Raw genomic sequence first — 18,543 nt, forward strand, 5'->3', positions numbered from 1 at the left:
TAACTTGAAGTCGATTGAAATCTGTAATATCACGAAGTTTATGAAAGTTATTGATTCAAGAAATTCTCATTCCCCTGAACAGTGAACACATCAAATTCCTCTGTGACACAAAACCCATACATCAAGGGATAAAAGCCGAATTATTGGATTTAATTTCCCTAGACCTCGCAAGGAATCTAAATGGTGGAAAGGGGCATTCCATTTTAAACTATGGCTTTTGACCCAAGATGAAAATTGTAAATGATTAGTTTCTCTTCAAAAAATGCTGTCTTCTGTGGATTTTATAAAGATAAACTCCATTTTCTCTAGAAAACTCTTAAAGAGTGTTTCCGCCGCTCACCCTCCTATTCGTTCCCTTTCCGATACCGCTTTGTGTATATGCTTTGACTTTCATGGACCCATGGTAGTGTTTTTATTCTCTCCCTCCCACCGATTTGGTTTTGGTCAGATCTACCGCACTCCTAGCGATCAACAATCGACATGCGCCCCCCCACGCACCCCTATAGCCGCCGATCTATTGGGACGACACAAAACCGCGGCAAAAATCCTGACGAGTGACCCTCATGCACAGCTTGCTTCCAGGAGTGGCCTTCACAACGGCTACACATGTTGTACTAGCAGATCCCCAACCTCAAGATCTTTCAGAATTGTCCCACCTCACCTGCCAACCATCGGCGCGTGGTCTTCACGCACCACCACAGGTGCGCGGGAAGACAGATGCTCCGCCGTAAATCAGTTCATCTGATACCATGCTTTCTACTATGTTATCGATTTCTCTAACCAATGATTTTGAAAAAGAGAATATGGATCTCTCCAAGAAATATCAGAAGACAACAAACTGCAGTGCATCCACAGCTTCCACCGCCTTCAACAGTGGTTAGCCATGCGAATTGTTAAAAATTGTCTTTTAAGACGGCCCGTGTGAACTGTTAAAAACCATCTCTTAAGGTGGTGCCCTCTTTGTAGGGTATGGGTGAGAACCAAGAAATTGATCCCAAAACTTTTTTTTTTTTTTTTCTTTTTTCCATCCACGTTTGCACTGTAGTTATTATACTTGGACGTTTGTTAGGAAACCCCACCCCCTCCACGTATATCATCTTTTCCTTATTGAATGAAAACTTGCTTGCTTAGAAAAAAAAAAATGGTTAGTTTCTCTTCACCTAATCTCAATCACCACGGATGATGAGGACTCAGAGAGAGAAAACTAACATTAACCTTACCTTACCCACTAGCCAATAACTAACTAATGACTCAGACAGCAAGGAATCCGACCCATCTAAGATAATTGTTATATAAAGAAAGAAATAATGATACGTTAATCTCCTTAGATCTTAGTTATCTGTTCATGTTAAGTCAATGATTACATGGGAATGCTTGGGTCTAACCAATTATAGTATAACAACACGAGATTAAAAGGGGTAGCATAGACACGAGGGAACTCTCACTGTTTCCAATCGTAAGATCTGTATGGAGTTAATATATATATATATATATATATATATAAGAAAAAGAAAGAAGGAAATCAATGATCAGATTAAAAACCCGAGTAAAGAAAAAAAAATAGTGCAATGATTTAGCCGACAGAGCGCATCAATAAATAAAATCTAAGATTTATGCCTTTAATGATGACAGTTGAATAGAAAAGAAAGGGAGGAAACTCTTATGTCAAACATCGGTTGCCAACCTCAACAGTATGATGCCAACAGAGTTTTCACGGTTCACTCGATCTTCTAATGGATTAGCCTACTCATTCAAACCGAAAATAATACTACAAATGACAAGGAAACAAAATCCAAAGATGAATTGCACCAGACATAAACAGTCCATATAATAAGCAGTCAATTCCATGATCTATGTCACTTCAATGGTTCTAACATATATGAGTGCTACGGTAGGATACATTGACAGTACTGGATTGTAAAGGGGGAAATGACATATCTACTGTGTGCTGGTTCATTACAGCAACTTGAAAACTTGTTGAAAAAGCAAGATTTCAGTTTGCTTCAAATTCACATGCTAAACAAATTCACAAGATTTCCGATCTATTCCCAATTGAATTGATGCCTTCGGATTATAACTTTGAATGAGTTACATCCATATCAAGAAGACAAGACTATTTGAGTGGATGCCTAAACAGATGATAAAAGAATACTGGCTTCAAAAGGCTATTAGGAATCGATTAGAGAAACAGTGCCCTTAATCTTTTCATCATTGTCGATTGTACATTTATCATCCCAGCAGATTGGTTGAATATATCCTTCTCATATTTTAAAGGGCATAGCATGGACCAACACAATTTCTTTTAGGCGCTCCACTAACATCATGCTTATCTGTTGTGTATGAGATGAACTCTGCCCAGTATCATCAGGTGCTAGAAAAGTGAAAACTTATTTGAAAGTATAGAGAGTTGCAATTGTTTTTTTTTTTCTCTTGAAAATAATCAACAAGTCTAGAAATTAAATAATTGTCCGCAGGCTCTATATTTTGGAATAAAGCCAGACTATCTACTGAAATTCAAAAGAATCTCTTGACTGCAGGAATTTGAAACTAGGGATGGAATTCTGATTACCACCCAAAAGAAGGATTTTCATCTGTATTCAGATTTTTCATACAAAGAAAGATTAAACAACCTACAGGGGGGGACATCAGCAATGTACCCTTGTGGAAATAACAATACATTGAGATTTGAATGAACATGGGGTAGGTTAACTTTGAAAAATCCAAAAGTAATGAGCTACCAACAATTCTACATCAATGTAATTTGCAAACAAGATAAGGCTTACAAGATGGAGGGGCTTTGCTCCATTGCCAGAATCATTCAGATGGAATCTCTGGTAGTAAATTACTTACACCCCCAGCTGCCCAAGAACTAAATTCGAACTTGAAGTTAAGTCTTCTCTAGAAAATATCTCTGAACGTCCCCCAACAGATTGATGTCGCCTCAAACGGAAGACATTGTCATCACATCCATGAGTCTGGGATTGATTTCTCCCTCTGCGGAAATATCTCCCACTACCAAATTTAGAACTTCGATTCGCTGATTTAGAACTCAGCTCATCCCCATCAACATCCCCATCGTTACCAGCCATAAGCTCCATCAAGTTGCTACTGAACCCCAAATCAGAATAAACTCTCCGGGAATGCCTGGTTGACAACCTACCAAAATTCCCATCCATTGCATCAAAATCCCCACCTTCCACACCCTCCATTCTCGAATTATTCACATTTCTCAATCCCACGGGACCTCCAACAGTGTCCACCATCATACATGGATTGTTAAAACCGTTCCACGAATGTAGTGGAACCAATTTACTTAACCCACTGAGCCATTCAACAACCTCCTTCATTGCCGGCCTCCTCTCCCTACAAGATCTTACACACTTGGAGGCAATCACTGCCAATTGCTTCCTCACAACCAAATCCTTAGGAGGCATTATCCTTGGATCATAAATAGCAGAAAGCTTCCCTTTTTTTATAACGGGAATCGCCCAATCCACTATCGAAGGTGGTGAGTGCCCAACATCAATAGCCTTTCTCCCACTAATAATCTCCAACAACAAAATCCCAAAACTAAACACATCAGTCTTTGTGCTCAAATTATCTGGGGTCACATAGCAAGGGTCTAAGTACCCCATAGTCCCAGCAGGAGGTGTGGATCTTAGCCTATAGTCATCCACATGGCACCTAAGGGCTAAACCAAAATCACCCAACCGGGCATTATAGTTTCTATCTATTAGCACATTCGCAGACTTTATATCTCTATGAATCACAGGTGGGTTTGAGGAATGCAAAATGTCGATGGCTTTTGCAGTTTGCAAAGCCAATCGAATTCTTCGACCCCAAGTTGGGGATCGAGTTGTGGAATGAAGAATGTCGTACAAAGTCCCATTGCACATGAACTCAACCACCAAAAGCCTATTATCAGAATCATTGGTAAAACCCACTAGATTTACCAGTCTTGGGCTCTGGATTTTGGACAGGATTTCGATTTCGTTATCGACCTCGCTCGTCAAGACATCGGCTTTGACTGAGGGAGTCCGAGAGGGCTTCTTGACGGCAACGTGGCGTCCGTGGAGGATGGCCTTGTAGACGTAGCCATGGCTGCCTTTGCCCAACAGCTTTTGGTCAGAGAAGTTGTTAGTGGCAGCCTCAAGGTCACTGTAGTGAAAATGCTGGATCTTGATGGGTTTCTTGTGTCGTGGGCTGTGAGCGGTTTTGGACTTGGAAGATGGAGCATGGGAGTTGGAGGAGACAGAAATGGCCGATTCAGCTTTGCAGGAGAGGTATCCCATCATAGACAGTTTCCGTTTCTCTTCAGTTTCTTTAGGATTGTGGACTTGGAGTTATAGGCAGTGATGTTGGACAAGATATATGTCAAAATTCCAATGATCAAAAGGATTTCTCTTTTTGGCCAATTACAAATATAGAATGAGTAAGAAGGAAGAAAGGGAGAAAGAAGAGGTTTTTGGGTTTTGCAGATGTCTTTGGGATTGGGAAACAGACAACTGTTGTTATGTGTCGTTTCTCTGTGGTCTGTGTTGGTGAGAGAGAGATGAGTGGCGGACTGCAAGGGTTATGTATTTGGAGCCCACCTAATCGGAATCACAATGGTGAAAGTTACTATTTTTATCAACTGTAAATTATAGTATAAAGATTCTTGTAAATTAGATGATTTAATTTTTCTTTTTTAAAATATAAATAAATCCTAATGTTAGATATGAGCAAATCGTTAAAACAATAATTAAAGACTGTAAATATAATTTTTTATAAATAAATAATGCTGATAATATTTAATGTTATTTTCAGAGATTTGTTTTTAAATGTAATGATAATAAAGAAAATTGAAAAAAATGTTATAGTTTACTGAGAATATGGTCTATAAAATGGTGCAGACTTGACCGGATGATTGGAAAATGGTAATTACTTTTGTTAGAGAAGAGGCAAGCAGACAAACAACAAAAAATAATTGCATTTGAAGCATCGTCAGCGTTGAATTTTGGAAAGTTATTTCGTCAGCCATGCATCTTCCTACGTAATATTGTCCCTATATGTATATATTATTTATTCAATAAAATAATGTTATCACCTTGTTTAGATTCAAAGATGAATTGAAATGAATTGTGAATAATAGTAAGATTGATTATGAATAATAATAAAATTTATGAGTTAATATTAATGAATAGTAATGAAATGAGTTGAGATGAATTGTGAATCTAAACCGTAAACAAATTTAATGTAGAACTTTATAAAAATATAGATTTTTTTTTTTATATTCTTTTAAGATAAGATCTATTTTTTTTATAAAAATTTATGTGCAGAATCATTTCTTTTATTCTTTTAATATGGTAATCATTTTCTTTTTTTGATCATTATTTTTATATTAGCGACAATCATTTCATTTTCCTCATTTTATTCAACAGTATAATTTTAAGATTAGGATTTAGAGGGAAAAAAAAGTATTTTTAAGTTTTTAAGAAAAAAAGAAAAATAATTTTATAAATGATACATTCTACGTACCGACTTGAAAATATAATTTTATAAAACTTAAATATTATAAGACTCTAACTCTCTAATTTCAATAATAAAAAAACTACCTTCAAGCTTATTTTTATTTTTATTTTTTAGTTGGGTGCTTCATCTTGCATGTATTTTTTTTTTTTTTCAAAAGTATGATTGATAATCAGTATCAGATGCCTTGCAGAAGAACCTTAACAGGCACATCTATCTACCTCTGGTCCACTCGACACACCATCCACCAAACCTGAAACACGCATCTTAACTTCCAATGTGATTTAGCTATAAACACCCATCCAGAGGAAAAGTTCAAGGAAATTAAAAAAAATAATAATAATAAAAAAATCACTTTTTTAAAGTTTTATTACCCTAAAAACATCATAGAGAATATTAGGATTAATTATATGCACTTTTTCTTTGATTTTTTAAAGTTGTTCTTGGGCACATCACATGATTGTGTGTCTCATCGAGACCTGTGTTTTTTATTTGAATTGAATAGCAATCCATGATCTGGGTTTTCTTGGTCTGTGTCCCCCAGCAGCTGGGTTTCTTCAATTGCAGTCATTGGAATGAAAAGCAAAGGCATCTTCTCTGTGTTGTTTGTTGCTTTTAGTTGTTGGTATATAACTGTTCGAACCACCCGGGAAATTGTTTTCCTTTTCCGCCAATATTCATCCACAAACAAAAAGCTAATAAGAATTAGAATTTTAAAAAAATAATAATAAAAAAAAGGCCAAGAAACTAGTAGGAAAAATTCTTGCAAGTTTTCTCTTTGACAATTAGGGTTTTGGGCTTTGTCATATCCATCGAATTGTGTATGAAGATTTTTATTCTCAAGCCGATGTACTGTAGAGCACACTTAATAAAGTGCTTATATAATTACATGACATAATTTGATTTAAAAGATAAATTTTAAAATTTAGATCTCACAAACTAAATCTTACAATTTAAGTGATGTAGATGGTGTGCTAGCTTTATAGTCTACACACTAGCTTGAGAATGAAATAACTCATTATGGATGCATATATAATTGAGAAAATATATTTACAACCGTGAATTGTGTAACTGTTGCATAATCGTTTTGAAAAAAATGAACAAAACATGAGACTCATATGAAAAAAATTAATTTTTTTAAATGTGGATCCTACTATTTTTCAAAACGATTAAGCGACGTTTATGCACTTCACGATTGTATGTAGAATTACTCTATATAATTAGGGTCTATATTTTTAGAAATTTCATATTTAGCTTTAAAAATATTGCTTTGGCTATTGTTTTATTAGATGATCTATCTCCTTAAAATTTTCCAAGTAAAAAAAAAGAAATAAAAAATTATCCTAATTCTGATATAACACTAGCAAACCCAAAAATAACAAAATACCCTTTAATTAAGTTTTAGAACTATTTTTAGCCCCAAAAAATTTCAAAGCAAATCCTAATCCTAAAACAAATATAAATATATATATATATAAACAAAAAACTCAATATTTAAAAAAAAAAAAATAGACGGTACCTAAAATTTATTAACAGCTTTCACTTTTAGCATAGGAAAATTGGAAAATTGTGGTTATATGAAGTCATCTAGGCGATACATTATAAACAAGAAAAACCAAACCCAAGTATCAAACTGACTAAAATGTCCTGATAACAAAATATTATTAAATTTACAAAAATCCCAAAACTATTTATATAAAACCAACCCTAGACAAACCAACAAACCTGCACACAAAAGACATGCAAGGGACTGATTAGAAAAAAACAAATAAAACAAAAGATAAGATGTACCAGGAAAACTCGTTAGGAAATCTATGAACAAGGAAGACCAATTTTTTCCAGCTGAAGAAAACCTCTAATAATAATAGGCAGTAAATGATATCCAGACCAATCCAAATTAGAGCCACCAACTCCCCACGTGGCAAGAAGGTCAGCTACGAAATTACAATTCCAAAAAACATGTCTTATTCCATAGTCCATACCATTCAAAAATCTAAAATATATGTGCTTGAAAGTCAAAACTTAGCCCAAATCTTTTAAAGTATTTGCCACGAATCACGTTGGGGTCTCAAATGGCTGATTTCTCGTAGTTGATAGATACATGTGTAAGAAGTGTGAAATGCGCAAGAATTATTGAGACCATGCTTCGTTACATAATAATAATAATAATAATAATAATAATAATAATAATAATAATAATCTACATCAATCATCTTGATTCATGAGCCCACACCCAAATTATCATTCAATTAATTAGTTGGCAATCACTATTTCCACGTGAAATTAACAACATGACATGCCTAGCTAGCTATATATTAGCTGTTGAATGACCACTCTTCTCCATAATTCCATGCAACTTGAACATTTCATTTTTAACGCATTAACCAAACTTTCTTAAGGAGTATTTTACGTCATCCATACACTCTCATCAGATTATCTGATAATAAATTCTTACCTTTTTTATTTGGATACATGGGAGAGGAGAGATTCGATCCTTGATTCTCTTAGTAAGAAATTAAGGTGTTGTCAATTAATCCAAAAGATCTCGACTTGATAAGGTCTTATTAGATACGAGTAAACAAGTCAATTAACAATACAGACGAGCAAATACAGATAAAACATGGAGTTGTTTATACAAAGTATGACAAAGCCGGTACATGAGTACTGTCCCTTTCCGTTTCTTTCACATCTCTTCTGATCATTCGTGAAGCTGTATGTAGCATTATTCAATCGCTAAAATAGATTAAAAAAAAAAAATCTGGATTTCAAAGTCTCATTTGGTGACCGACTCCATATGTTAAAGAAGGCAGGCATTATAATAATATCCTAATTTTCTGCAATGCAAAATGGTCAATCTGCTACCAAAAATATTCTGTTTCCTGTCGCCTTCTTCATATCTGTTCATTGAACTTTTCTTCACCCACCTCTTGGTCTTGGATTATCCCCATTATTCAGTCGTTCTTCGCCTCCAACATTGCAAGGATCAAGAGCAAGCCCAAATTCAGGAGGATTGAAAAGAAGATAATATATGGAGGGGGAGATTAACAAGTTCATAGAGGTTTGGATCTCAGTCTTCGTATGTCTTTCTTATTGCTATGCAATTAGTCAGATAGTCTCCAAAGGTCTTACAAGACTGCTTTGTATACTCCCAATCTTATGCGTCTTTCTTTTTCTTCCTCTCTATATCCATTCGATTCATCTTGGATCCATATCTGCATTTTTCATTTCATGGCTTGCCAATTTCAAACTCTTACTCTTTGCTTTTGGTCAAGGCCCTCTGTGTTCTGACCCATCAATCTCTCTGGGGCGCTTTGTAGCTGTTGGTTGCTTTCCCATCAAGATCCAACAAAAAATACCTCCAAAACCTTTAATACAGATACCTAGTAACACCCCAAATCAAACAGACTCTTCCCCACCCATAATATCGCATCTAAATGGCCACAAAAACGAAAAACTTCTGCCTCCAAAACCACTACCAGGGAAACCCAAATACACTCGGGATAAAACAAGCCCTTCTCCCCCAAAAATGTCATATCTTAATGGCAACAGCAAAGACAACCCCACTTTCAAAAAGTCTAAAGATGGCCATGTATTCCCCATAAAGCATGCAGTAATGGGCGTCCTTTTGGCCATTATGATACGTGTCTATGACTATAGTGAGCATATCCATCCAAAGGTCATATTGCTTCTCTATTGCTTTCATATTTATTTCCTCCTTGAAATCATCCTAGCCGTGGCGGCAGCCCTGGCTCGAGCCTTATTAGGAGTGGAGTTGGAGCCTCAGTTCAATGAGCCTTACCTCACGACCTCACTACAAGACTTCTGGGGCAGGAGGTGGAACCTCATGGTCACCAACATCCTACGAATGACCGTATACAACCCCACCCGCCATGCTGCCACACGTGTCATTGGACGCAAGTGGGCCTCACTCCCAGCCATCTTAACCACATTCTTGGTGTCGGGGCTCATGCACGAGCTCGTGTTCTACTCCATGGGGCGCTCGAGGCCAACTTGGGAGGTAACCTGGTTCTTCATCCTCCATGGTGGTTGTTTAATAGTTGAGATTGTCTCGAAGACATTTTTCTCCAGCAGGTGGCGGTTGCCTTGGCTGATCTCGGGGCCCTTGACCGTCGGATTTGTTATAGTCACCAGTTTTTGGCTGTTCTTTCCGCAGTTCCTCCTGTTTAAGGCTGACGAGAGGGCATTTCAAGAGTACGCAGCCTTGGGCGAATTCTGGAAGAATGTCACTCGCAGAATCCTTCAAGTTTTTTAAAGATAAATTGAAGCTGAAACTCTCTGCAATTGAACTTGTCTGTTGTATCAATTAAGAAAGTCTGTCACGGGTGAATCTTTTTATTCCATGGCATCTCAGGCATTCTCGTAAGTGTAGTTTAAGTACCAAGATACGTGCATTCTACCCCAAAACACGAAAAATATCTGTGCATATAAAAACTCTCACGGCCTGTCAAACTCAAAGCACGTGAAACCATTTGGTTGTGATGGATAACACTTTGTTTGCTCTGCGAGTCTTATGCTGAATAATAGTTCAGAAGATCAACCATTTCCATCACTGAAAAATGGTTTGTAGAACGTTGAGTTTTAAAGTAGACAAATTTAAGACCTATGTAAAACAAATCCATTTTTTAATTGCTCTGCAAGACTTGCACACTTTATGACTGTATTTAACATTACTCTTTCACCATTACTCGAGTAATTATCTTTTGGTTTCGTCTATGTTTGCTTGCTTGCGTTATTCTGCACTGAAATCCTTACTTCTCAAGAAAAAAAAAAAAAAAGAAAAAAAAAAGTAGATTGCATCTTAAGAAAGGAGATTAATTAACTTGCGCTTAATGATTGACACTTTGATTAATATGGAAACAAAAACACAGTCAATATGACATAACCACGAAAATTAGCCACTAAAACAGGTCATACAGAAATCTGAGATGCACAGAAGCCCATAAAATATTTCAATCACACATCTAGTTTATTAACATGACAGGTCAGAACATTAGATTAAACCATTGATCAGTCTGGTCTGGTTTCTGCATACAAACGTTTACCGTTTATCAATCATTATGTTGACGTATGATCTTTCCAAATTATACAATTATATTTAACTTGGTTAAATTGATTTAGATTATTAAACTACAAAAATCAGATGAAAAAAAAATGTCTTTTACCAATCAGTAAGGATTCAATTGCCAGTCAATTTCTAGGTGACGGCAATCAAACAAACCTTTAACTCTATTCAGAGCTGCTTGCCTATGCTGCAACAAGTGAAGTGAGGTCTCATCCAAATGCTTTGGAATTTCTTTGTTTTCCTTTCTGCGTGGCAATTTCCTCGAAAATCTTTTCCATTTTGATTCAAACTCACAAGCTACAAATGTGATTAAGAAAACAAACAAAAAGCACTGTCACAACCACCCCCAAACAACAGTATATCATTGGTCAACTAAGTAAAACAAAATCTAAAGAAGAACATGATCATGAGATATTAACATTTCCAATCCACTAAAACCGGGTTATGCATACAGTTACAATGGTAGCACACAAAGAGGATCATGGACTGGTTGAACAACACTACACAAGCATGTTCAAAAAGAAAAAGACAGAGATATCCAACTAGCTAACTGGGGATATTCAGCCAATATAAGTTTATAATAGGCCTTAAATGTTATTACATTCTGTAAAGAATATGGAAACAATATTCTCTGATAAACCAGAGCAGGTTAGTTATCAGCAGTATGCCAAATCAAATCGTCATGCTTGTTGACAAAATTTTCATCAAGTGTATGCAGTATGCAAATAAGAAGTGGGAATTCAGCTACTCCCAAATGTATCACTGATGTAAAGAAGAAACAGTCTAGCTAAATGTCTGATTTCACTGGAAAGAGTTTACTGTCATTAAGCAAATTACTTGCTAAATAGTTTCGTAAATTTGAAAACACCATCTTTAACTATCCGAGGAAAACTCTAAGCCATATCTGGGCTTATAATCCAGAATAATTAGTCAATGTTACAGTTGGAGTTCCTTGGAATCATTACAAAGGTTAAGAACTTCTCCCTCACGGGCAAAGTGGGATCCCATTCACCACCTTCTTGTTCTCAATCCAGGTATTTCGACATCAATTGTCATAGCAATTCAATCCAGAAGTTAAGACAAGAGTAGATGATAGATGTCAGGGAAGGTCATAAACTGTTAGTGCCTATAAAGTATCTGCAATTAACAAATTGGTTGCACTATGTAGAAGTAGCTATATAGCATTTTGCCACCATAATGGGCTTTCTTCTTCCTTTTTTCATTTTCTCATCGTGACAACTACCATCCAAGTACCTTTGTAATGCAATTCAAATGATAGCAATAAATGAATGAATATGCAGCGCACCAAAAATAGGTTGATTTTATTATTATATATAAAAATGTATGGAATTCGATGAGATGATAATAGAAATCCCAAGAAAATGAGGCTAAAGAGAAGTAAAACCAACAAAAAAAAAAAAAAAACAATAGAACCAAGAACGTCAAAGAGTTCACAAGATTTTTTTCAAATTCTACACTTATGAGACAGCATAAACTCACAGAATGTTAGCAACTTGCTTTCTGCAAATTAAGATACCTTCGCTTTGATCCTTATAGCCCCGGATAACGCATGCACATACCCATGGCCTTCCTGCCCGAGATGCTTTTGCACCACCTCTAAGTTCACCATTATGTTGTTTGAGACTGCAGGAAAAGTTCCATTTGTTAAAGCGAATATTGATGAGACTTGTCTAATATGAATGACAATAGGCTCTGAACCAGCTAACAGAAGCAAAATTTGCAACTATTGAGTGAAATGGAAGGTAAACCTTTTGCAAGCAGAAGTAGCTGCAGAACACCCGTGACTAATTCCTCTCTTATACATCTCCCCCCCCCCCCCCCCCCAAAAAAAAAAAAAAAAAATTCCCTTACTCTTTTATTTTTCCCCTATAATAAATATTGATAGAAAATGCCACACTGCTTATGCACGTCTGAGGCATACGGTATACAAAGCCATAATTGCTAATAAGCTGGCAAACACCAACACTTGCACAAAAGAAACCTGAATACAAAGAGAAGTAGAGGTAACAAGTGGACCGTAGGAGGGAGGCACAAGAAGCTCCTAAGGAAAGTAATTTTTCTGGTTAGAACAACCTTACAAATCTTTTAAGGTTTCCAAAAGTACTAATAAGCATTAAAGGGAAAAAAATCTGAATTTTAGCATAATACCAACAATTTTTTTAGTCAAACTCAGATAAGAGTATATGACTATTTGTTAATCCAAATCAACATGCTAAAAAAAACTGTAAACGACTTCAAGATTTTAAAAGATTCAGGCATCAATTACAGATAAGAGCATATGCATGCACAGTATCTAATGAGATACAATCAAAATAACAAAATGAGACATTTTAAAGATTGCTTTTTTAATTCAATTCAACATACTCAGTCGAACCCATTATCAGCGGAGCAATTAGATAGCCATAGACACATAATCAAATTATAGAATTTGATATATCTTCGATCAAATTACAAACATCGAATTACCCCCCTTTTGTGCAGTAAAATAAATCAATTAAGATTTGCCCCGATGAGAATTCTCAACAATTCACCAAAAAACCCTTCAAAAGAATAAATCTTGCCAAAAACGTATGGAACGTACCGACGATGGAAATCGGTGGTGACCCCAACGTAGGTTTTGATGGGGGCGTTGGTGGAGAGAATGAGGTATACGCACCATGATCTTGAGCTCAATCTATCTAGAGATACTCTTGGTGTTGGCGATGATGATGAGCATGATTGTGATGGTGATGACGATGATTTTGATGGGTTAGGATCAGGGAATGGGTTTTTAAGAGATCGGAATGTCCTAGACAGCAGCCTCACCATCTCGGGCAGTACTTCTAGCTTTGGAAAGTTTGTCAATCTTTGAATCTTCCCGATTGGAAGTTAAAGTTTGGGATTGTATTTTTCTACCTCAAAATGATTTTTTTTTTTTTTTTCTTGCAAGTGTGAACCTCAACGAGAAAGAGGAGGTACATCCGCTGCCTCAGACGTCGGTCTATGTTTTTGTTTAACCAAGACGTTAACTAAAATTGACTGCGCAATAATGGATGAGAAATTCCAACAAATATCTTAATTAAAAAGTTACAACATATGAGCTAAAAATAAACGGGAACTGAAACTTAAAACCAACGAATTAACTAACTTTTGCTGGGATATGCGCTGCAGCACTGACTTTTTCTCCATTTTGTATGCTACCTATAACATGAAAACTTGAAAAGATCTCGTGAATATCCGCCATGAAAACCGCTTTGATTTTTTTTTTTGTAATAGGCTGTCATGAAAACCGCGCGCTTGTTTTGCTGTTGTATCAGTTCAAATGATTCTCATGGAGCATAAAAAGTATTTGTACATCAAACAAGTTTTCCGTAATCTGAATTAACCCAAGCCAATATTAAAGCTTTTTTCTTATCTTTTCCTTTTGAAGGAGACTGAGAACCATGAAATGGGTTGACCATTAAATACATACACATTGTTATTATGTGCTGAATTAAACATTGTAAACAGTGTTTGGACTGCAAGGAACCACTGCTTTTGAAATTTGAGACGAATAGAACATTGATAATGTAGGTTTGAATTTCGAGCACACAGCGCAGTGCACATTTGCTGAACATGAAGAAATGGAGTTTTGGGACGAAAGAGCACTCATGTTGCTGAAATTTAGGTGACCGAGAGGGCTTGCGAGTTAAATTTCTCTGACCACAATGAATTGAATTACTGTATAGCTTTCTTTGCCTGTGACGAATGCAGCCATCTCTAGGCTTTTGGGGGCAAAGAAGTTGGGTATAAAAAGTAAGCTTTGGCTTCTAAAGAATACAAATGAGAAGTTGATAAATACTTACACAAGAATATGAGAATTAATATTGTACATTTCCAAATTCACCTTATGTTTTAGACAAAGGCAAATCCGCAATATCACGATTTCCCAAAGAGAAATCTGATATAAGAGATTATCGTTTCCCAAAGTGAGAATTTAGATCCAAAGAAACGCACCCTCACTGATTTTCTTGATCCATCTCTCACAAATTCCAAGTCCCTGTCAATATTGCACAGGGCATTTTCATTTTCTCCATCATCAAGCAGAGGTAATGAAACTGAACCCTGGGTTTCTAGATTTTTTATCCACCCGCGCAATAAATAATTCACAACCTGTTGATAACAAACGGTTACTAGTCTAAGCTCCCACAAAATAAAAGGATTAACTTCCAAAAATAAACAAATAAACAAGGTTCTATTTGTTCGACCAACTTAAATTGGAAAAAATAGTTAAATAAACCAGAGAAGACAAGCATCAGTTAGTAGTTGTGACTATTCTATACAACAAGATACATACCTCGGGGACTTCATCATGAGGACAATGACCAGCTGGGCTGATCTCATAATATGGAGCTTCAGGCACCCGCCGTTTCACCTGAAGCCCCCAGACAGGTCTCACCCAGGGGTCTTCTTTTCCATACATGAGGCAGATTGGTACATTGTTCATGTGAGATCTACAGATAAAAATGAACTGGAAATCCATAACTTTGAACAAAAAAAAGGGGGAAAGAAGACACTAGAAATGTGTAGCAGCTTGATCCTTTGTAATATTCACCTTAATAAAGCTTCCCTAAAAGATAATTTTCCCTGAGGAGCAAACATGATTGAGGCAAATGATGCAGCAGCAGCTGGATGCTGTGTTATCTCAAGTATACGAGAAAACACCTTGTCAACATTTGTTGAATGATCTGCATAAACTTGCTTGAGTACTTCTGCAATACTCCTAGGATCACTTACTTTTTGCCAACTGAAGTCTCGCAAAAAAAAAAAATGAAGATGCTGTTAGTCAATAGAGTTTGAACATATAAATTCCAAAATTTTCATTTTTCAAGCCTTAGACTCCACACTAGCGGAAATTTTTTTGATAAGATGATGTGATGTCCATTGATTTGAGATGCAACGCTAGTTTATGTAAACTAGCGTTGCATCTCAAATCACCTGGTATCTGATTGTGAAATGCAGGAACGTATCCCAAAAACAGAAACCAGGTGATCCAAACAATTACTTAAACTTACATAAGTTCTGTGAGCTTTCTCACAATGGAAGGCAGGGGAAATGTTCCGGCCCATGGAAATACTTTTGCTAGTCGAGGAGATCTTATGGGGTTTGGTAGAAATCCCCAAAAAGGGGTTGCATTAAGCAATGTTACACCTTTCACCAAATGAGGACAGCATGCTGCAACATATAGGGCCACAAATCCTCCAAGTGAGTTTCCGACGATATAGACTGGCTCACCAATAACCTGAAAAAGAATGACTGATTTATTCTCCTTGGTTATAAACTAAATTGAAGCAATCCTATATCTGAAATCTAGTAGCAGGCCAAGTTGATAATATGTTCCAGATCCTAAATCTATGTTGACTGAAATAGCAACAAAATCTTGCTCTTAGTCAGGTTCCTGCATGGCTATCAAAAGATTATGTGTAACGAGAATGGTATTTGACAGGTGATATGACAAATGTTTAAAAAAGAAAAAAGTTTCTTGTCTACAAAGACAAGACGTTGTCATCTAACATATACTGATGAAGAAAATACTTGAACTACCATAAAAGTTAAACTAACCAGTGATATTAAGATGGATTGACAGCCACTGATTTGCTCAAAAGTTTGAAATCACATAGATGAAATATAATGGGATTAACCATGATGAACTAAACCAACAAGATCGAGTATTATGTAAAGGCTATCATGAACTTAACGTATTATTTAGACCATATGGATTGGAAGAAACATGAAAGTCAAACCAACTTAATTACCAAATACACGGTGTAGTGCTCATTTTGGTACCACATCAAGAAGTAAAGTGACAACAAGAAAAGAGTGGAAAATTTTAGCCAATAGCATACCTGTTCTATGAAATATTGAACTTGATCCCGCCATAAATCAATAGAGTAAACAAGATCACTTGCCCATGGTTTGGTTTCATCTCCAAAGCCCCAGGCATGATCTTTCCTCTCTGATGTATCACCTCCTTCACTAGAACTAGGAGTAGGATCTTCCACAGGCAATGACATGCCTTGCCCAAGAAAATCAATTGCGCAAACTCTAAAATCGCGTCCTAAATCCTTTAGTTGTTTCTCATAATGAAAAGAACCAACACCAAAACCAGGAAGAAAGAGCACCTTTGGGGAATTCACATTTTCACACCCTGCTTTCTCATAATGTACATTGAATTTAGGCTTCCATTCCCAGAAACAACTACTGACTGGAGCAATAGATTCACTGTCGGATTCATCTGGCAAGTTTGGAATTACAACCTTTGTCCCTGACTCCCCCTTTTCTGAAATATCTCTAGCATCATCTTCCGCACCAATCACATAACCATCGTATCCTCCACTCAGGACCTTCGATTCAACATTTCTAAAGCCTTGAAGGATATTTAGTGAACTAGAGCTGCCCTGGTTGCTGAGCTTCTTTACAAAAAGAGACTGATCCAAATTGCATAATCTCAAAGATCCACACTTGGAATGAATTTTAGTGCACTTATTTTTTCTGAAGTTGAGCTTTGAATGACGTGAATTTGAGCTTTTCAGAACCAATTCCAGTCTTAAATTTACATCACGAGAGAGTGGTGCAAAGTTGTACGAGAGAATTTCCATAGCAAAGAAACTATGCCTGTAATGGCCACCCAAAGCAAATGATTTTCTGTTTTTAGAAGAAGAATGATGAAATCAAATTATGTAAGTTTAAAGTTGTATCAGTCTCCAAAATGGTTACATCTACCTAGCACAAAGCCGAAAATAAACAAAAATAAAAAAATTATACAACTTTTACCATCCTTTATCATGCAACTTTTTTCTTTCTTAAAAACCAAACAAAGCTTAGAGATTGGGAAGAAACAGGTATAAACAGATATTATTGAAAAATATAGTTGTAAGATTAAATCACACCAAGCAAATGCTTCCAGTCTTTTGAACTTAAAGAAAATAAAACAAATTCCATTCCTTTTCCATAAAAAACTCAACTCAAGAAGAGAACTTTGCAATTACTATTTCAGTCTTTCTAGCTCCATCAACGAATCAAACAGACCCAAAATCACTTCATAGGAAACCAAAAAAAACAAGGAAGCATACAGTTATTTACACACAGAAGAGCTTATTCATATATTGAAAAAAAAACCGACTTGGGATTAGTATTACAATTACCAACTCCAAATAGCAAATCAAACAGACCCTCGGCAAGAACCAGAAGGAAAAATATCTACTAACCTTTACTTTTGAGAGAGAGAGGTGGCATCAGAGTCTGATACTCTCTGAAATCTGAGATTGTATTTTAGGAGGATTCTCCAAGTATTTAGGAGATTCTGACAAAAGAGAGAAATTGGGTTGCTTGAAAGCTTCAACTTCCTATTAAAGCCATGGAAAAAAAATATGGAATTTCTAAAAAGAAACTTTTGCGTGAACGTCAGTTACCAAAAATCCCCCACAGAGAAAGGAAAGTCCAGGATTGCTGTGATGTGCTTGTACATTGAATTATTGACCTTGTTTTGTACTTTTGTTTTTTTTTTTTTTCGGCCTTGTTTTGTAGTTTTCTATTACATTACAATTGGACGATGAGGGTTTTTAAAAATATAAATGTTTGTTATAAAAAAAAATATATATAAATGTTTTAATTACATATAAATTTATATAAATAGATTTATAAATTAAAATAATTTAATATGATATATTAAATTATAAAATTATTTTTATTATATAATAAATACATATCACATCAAATCATTTTAATTTATAAATTTATTTTTATGAAATCTTTTTAAAAATATAACACTTTTCAAATAGCACTTCTCAAATAAAAAAATGCACAAGTATTTTTCATCATTATTTATCATCAAGATTTTTGATTTATTTGAAATAGGCAAGGATACATAAAATTGATAAATTTTTTTATAAATATTAATATTAAAATTGATA

General features: G+C 35.7%; 4 protein-coding genes across 6 annotated transcripts; 1 reads left to right on the plus strand and 3 right to left on the minus strand.

Moving 5' to 3' along the window:
• Positions 1-2,584: 2,584 nt before the first annotated feature.
• On the minus strand, positions 2,585-4,522 carry LOC108988485 (serine/threonine-protein kinase-like protein At3g51990). The gene has a single exon (XM_018961761.2). It carries the CDS (start codon positions 4,293-4,295, stop codon positions 2,847-2,849), a length of 1,449 nt encoding a protein of 482 aa, XP_018817306.1. The 5' UTR covers positions 4,296-4,522; the 3' UTR covers positions 2,585-2,846.
• Positions 4,523-8,272: 3,750 nt separating this feature from the next.
• On the plus strand, positions 8,273-10,216 carry LOC108988496 (probable long-chain-alcohol O-fatty-acyltransferase 5). The gene has a single exon (XM_018961770.2). The coding sequence runs from the start codon at positions 8,537-8,539 to the stop codon at positions 9,779-9,781; it is 1,245 nt and encodes a 414-aa protein (XP_018817315.2). The 5' UTR covers positions 8,273-8,536; the 3' UTR covers positions 9,782-10,216.
• A 134-nt stretch (positions 10,217-10,350) lies between these two features.
• On the minus strand, positions 10,351-13,752 carry LOC108988507 (structure-specific endonuclease subunit slx1). The gene is made up of 3 exons (XM_018961777.2): positions 13,194-13,752; positions 12,129-12,235; positions 10,351-10,888 (listed from the first exon to the last, which is right to left on the minus strand). Exons 1-3 carry the CDS (start codon positions 13,418-13,420, stop codon positions 10,695-10,697), a joined length of 528 nt encoding a protein of 175 aa, XP_018817322.1. The 5' UTR covers positions 13,421-13,752; the 3' UTR covers positions 10,351-10,694.
• On the minus strand, positions 10,874-18,067 carry LOC108988522 (pheophytinase, chloroplastic-like). 3 transcript variants are annotated; one of them, XR_004801544.1, is made up of 7 exons: positions 17,839-18,067; positions 16,477-17,245; positions 15,646-15,872; positions 15,186-15,377; positions 14,928-15,084; positions 12,129-12,235; positions 10,874-10,888 (listed from the first exon to the last, which is right to left on the minus strand). XR_004801544.1 is itself a non-coding variant. In XM_018961808.2 (6 exons), exons 2-6 carry the CDS (start codon positions 17,227-17,229, stop codon positions 14,510-14,512), a joined length of 1,563 nt encoding a protein of 520 aa, XP_018817353.1. In that variant the 5' UTR covers positions 17,230-17,245; positions 17,839-18,067; the 3' UTR covers positions 14,415-14,509. The 3 variants fall into 3 exon arrangements, 2 of the variants coding, with proteins under 2 accessions (XP_018817353.1, XP_018817360.1); XM_018961808.2 differs by lacking the exons at positions 10,874-10,888; positions 12,129-12,235 and adding an exon at positions 14,415-14,743; XM_018961815.2 differs by lacking the exons at positions 10,874-10,888; positions 12,129-12,235 and adding an exon at positions 14,415-14,743 and having other exon boundaries at positions 16,477-17,275.
• Between the last annotated feature and the right edge of the window lie 476 nt (positions 18,068-18,543).

Source organism: Juglans regia, chromosome 5 (assembly GCF_001411555.2).
Source record: "Juglans regia cultivar Chandler chromosome 5, Walnut 2.0, whole genome shotgun sequence".
NCBI lineage: Eukaryota > Viridiplantae > Streptophyta > Magnoliopsida > Fagales > Juglandaceae > Juglans > Juglans regia.

Excerpts from the sequence above, each read along its gene's own strand:
- LOC108988485 (XM_018961761.2), bottom strand. The coding sequence starts at position 4,295 with ATGATGGGATACCTCTCCTGCAAAGCTGAATCGGCCATTTCTGTCTCC.
- LOC108988496 (XM_018961770.2), top strand. The coding sequence starts at position 8,537 with ATGGAGGGGGAGATTAACAAGTTCATAGAGGTTTGGATCTCAGTCTTC.
- LOC108988507 (XM_018961777.2), bottom strand. The coding sequence starts at position 13,420 with ATGGTGAGGCTGCTGTCTAGGACATTCCGATCTCTTAAAAACCCATTC. Across the intron at positions 12,236-13,193 it reads ACCACCGATTTCCATCGTCG|TCTCAAACAACATAATGGTG; the intron begins GTACGTTCCATA and ends CTTTTCCTGCAG. Across the intron at positions 10,889-12,128 it reads CTATAAGGATCAAAGCGAAG|CTTGTGAGTTTGAATCAAAA; the intron begins GTATCTTAATTT and ends TCACATTTGTAG.
- LOC108988522 (XM_018961808.2), bottom strand. The coding sequence starts at position 17,229 with ATGGAAATTCTCTCGTACAACTTTGCACCACTCTCTCGTGATGTAAAT. Across the intron at positions 15,873-16,476 it reads TTCAATATTTCATAGAACAG|GTTATTGGTGAGCCAGTCTA; the intron begins GTATGCTATTGG and ends ATTCTTTTTCAG. Across the intron at positions 14,744-14,927 it reads CTCATGATGAAGTCCCCGAG|GTTGTGAATTATTTATTGCG; the intron begins GTATGTATCTTG and ends TGTTATCAACAG.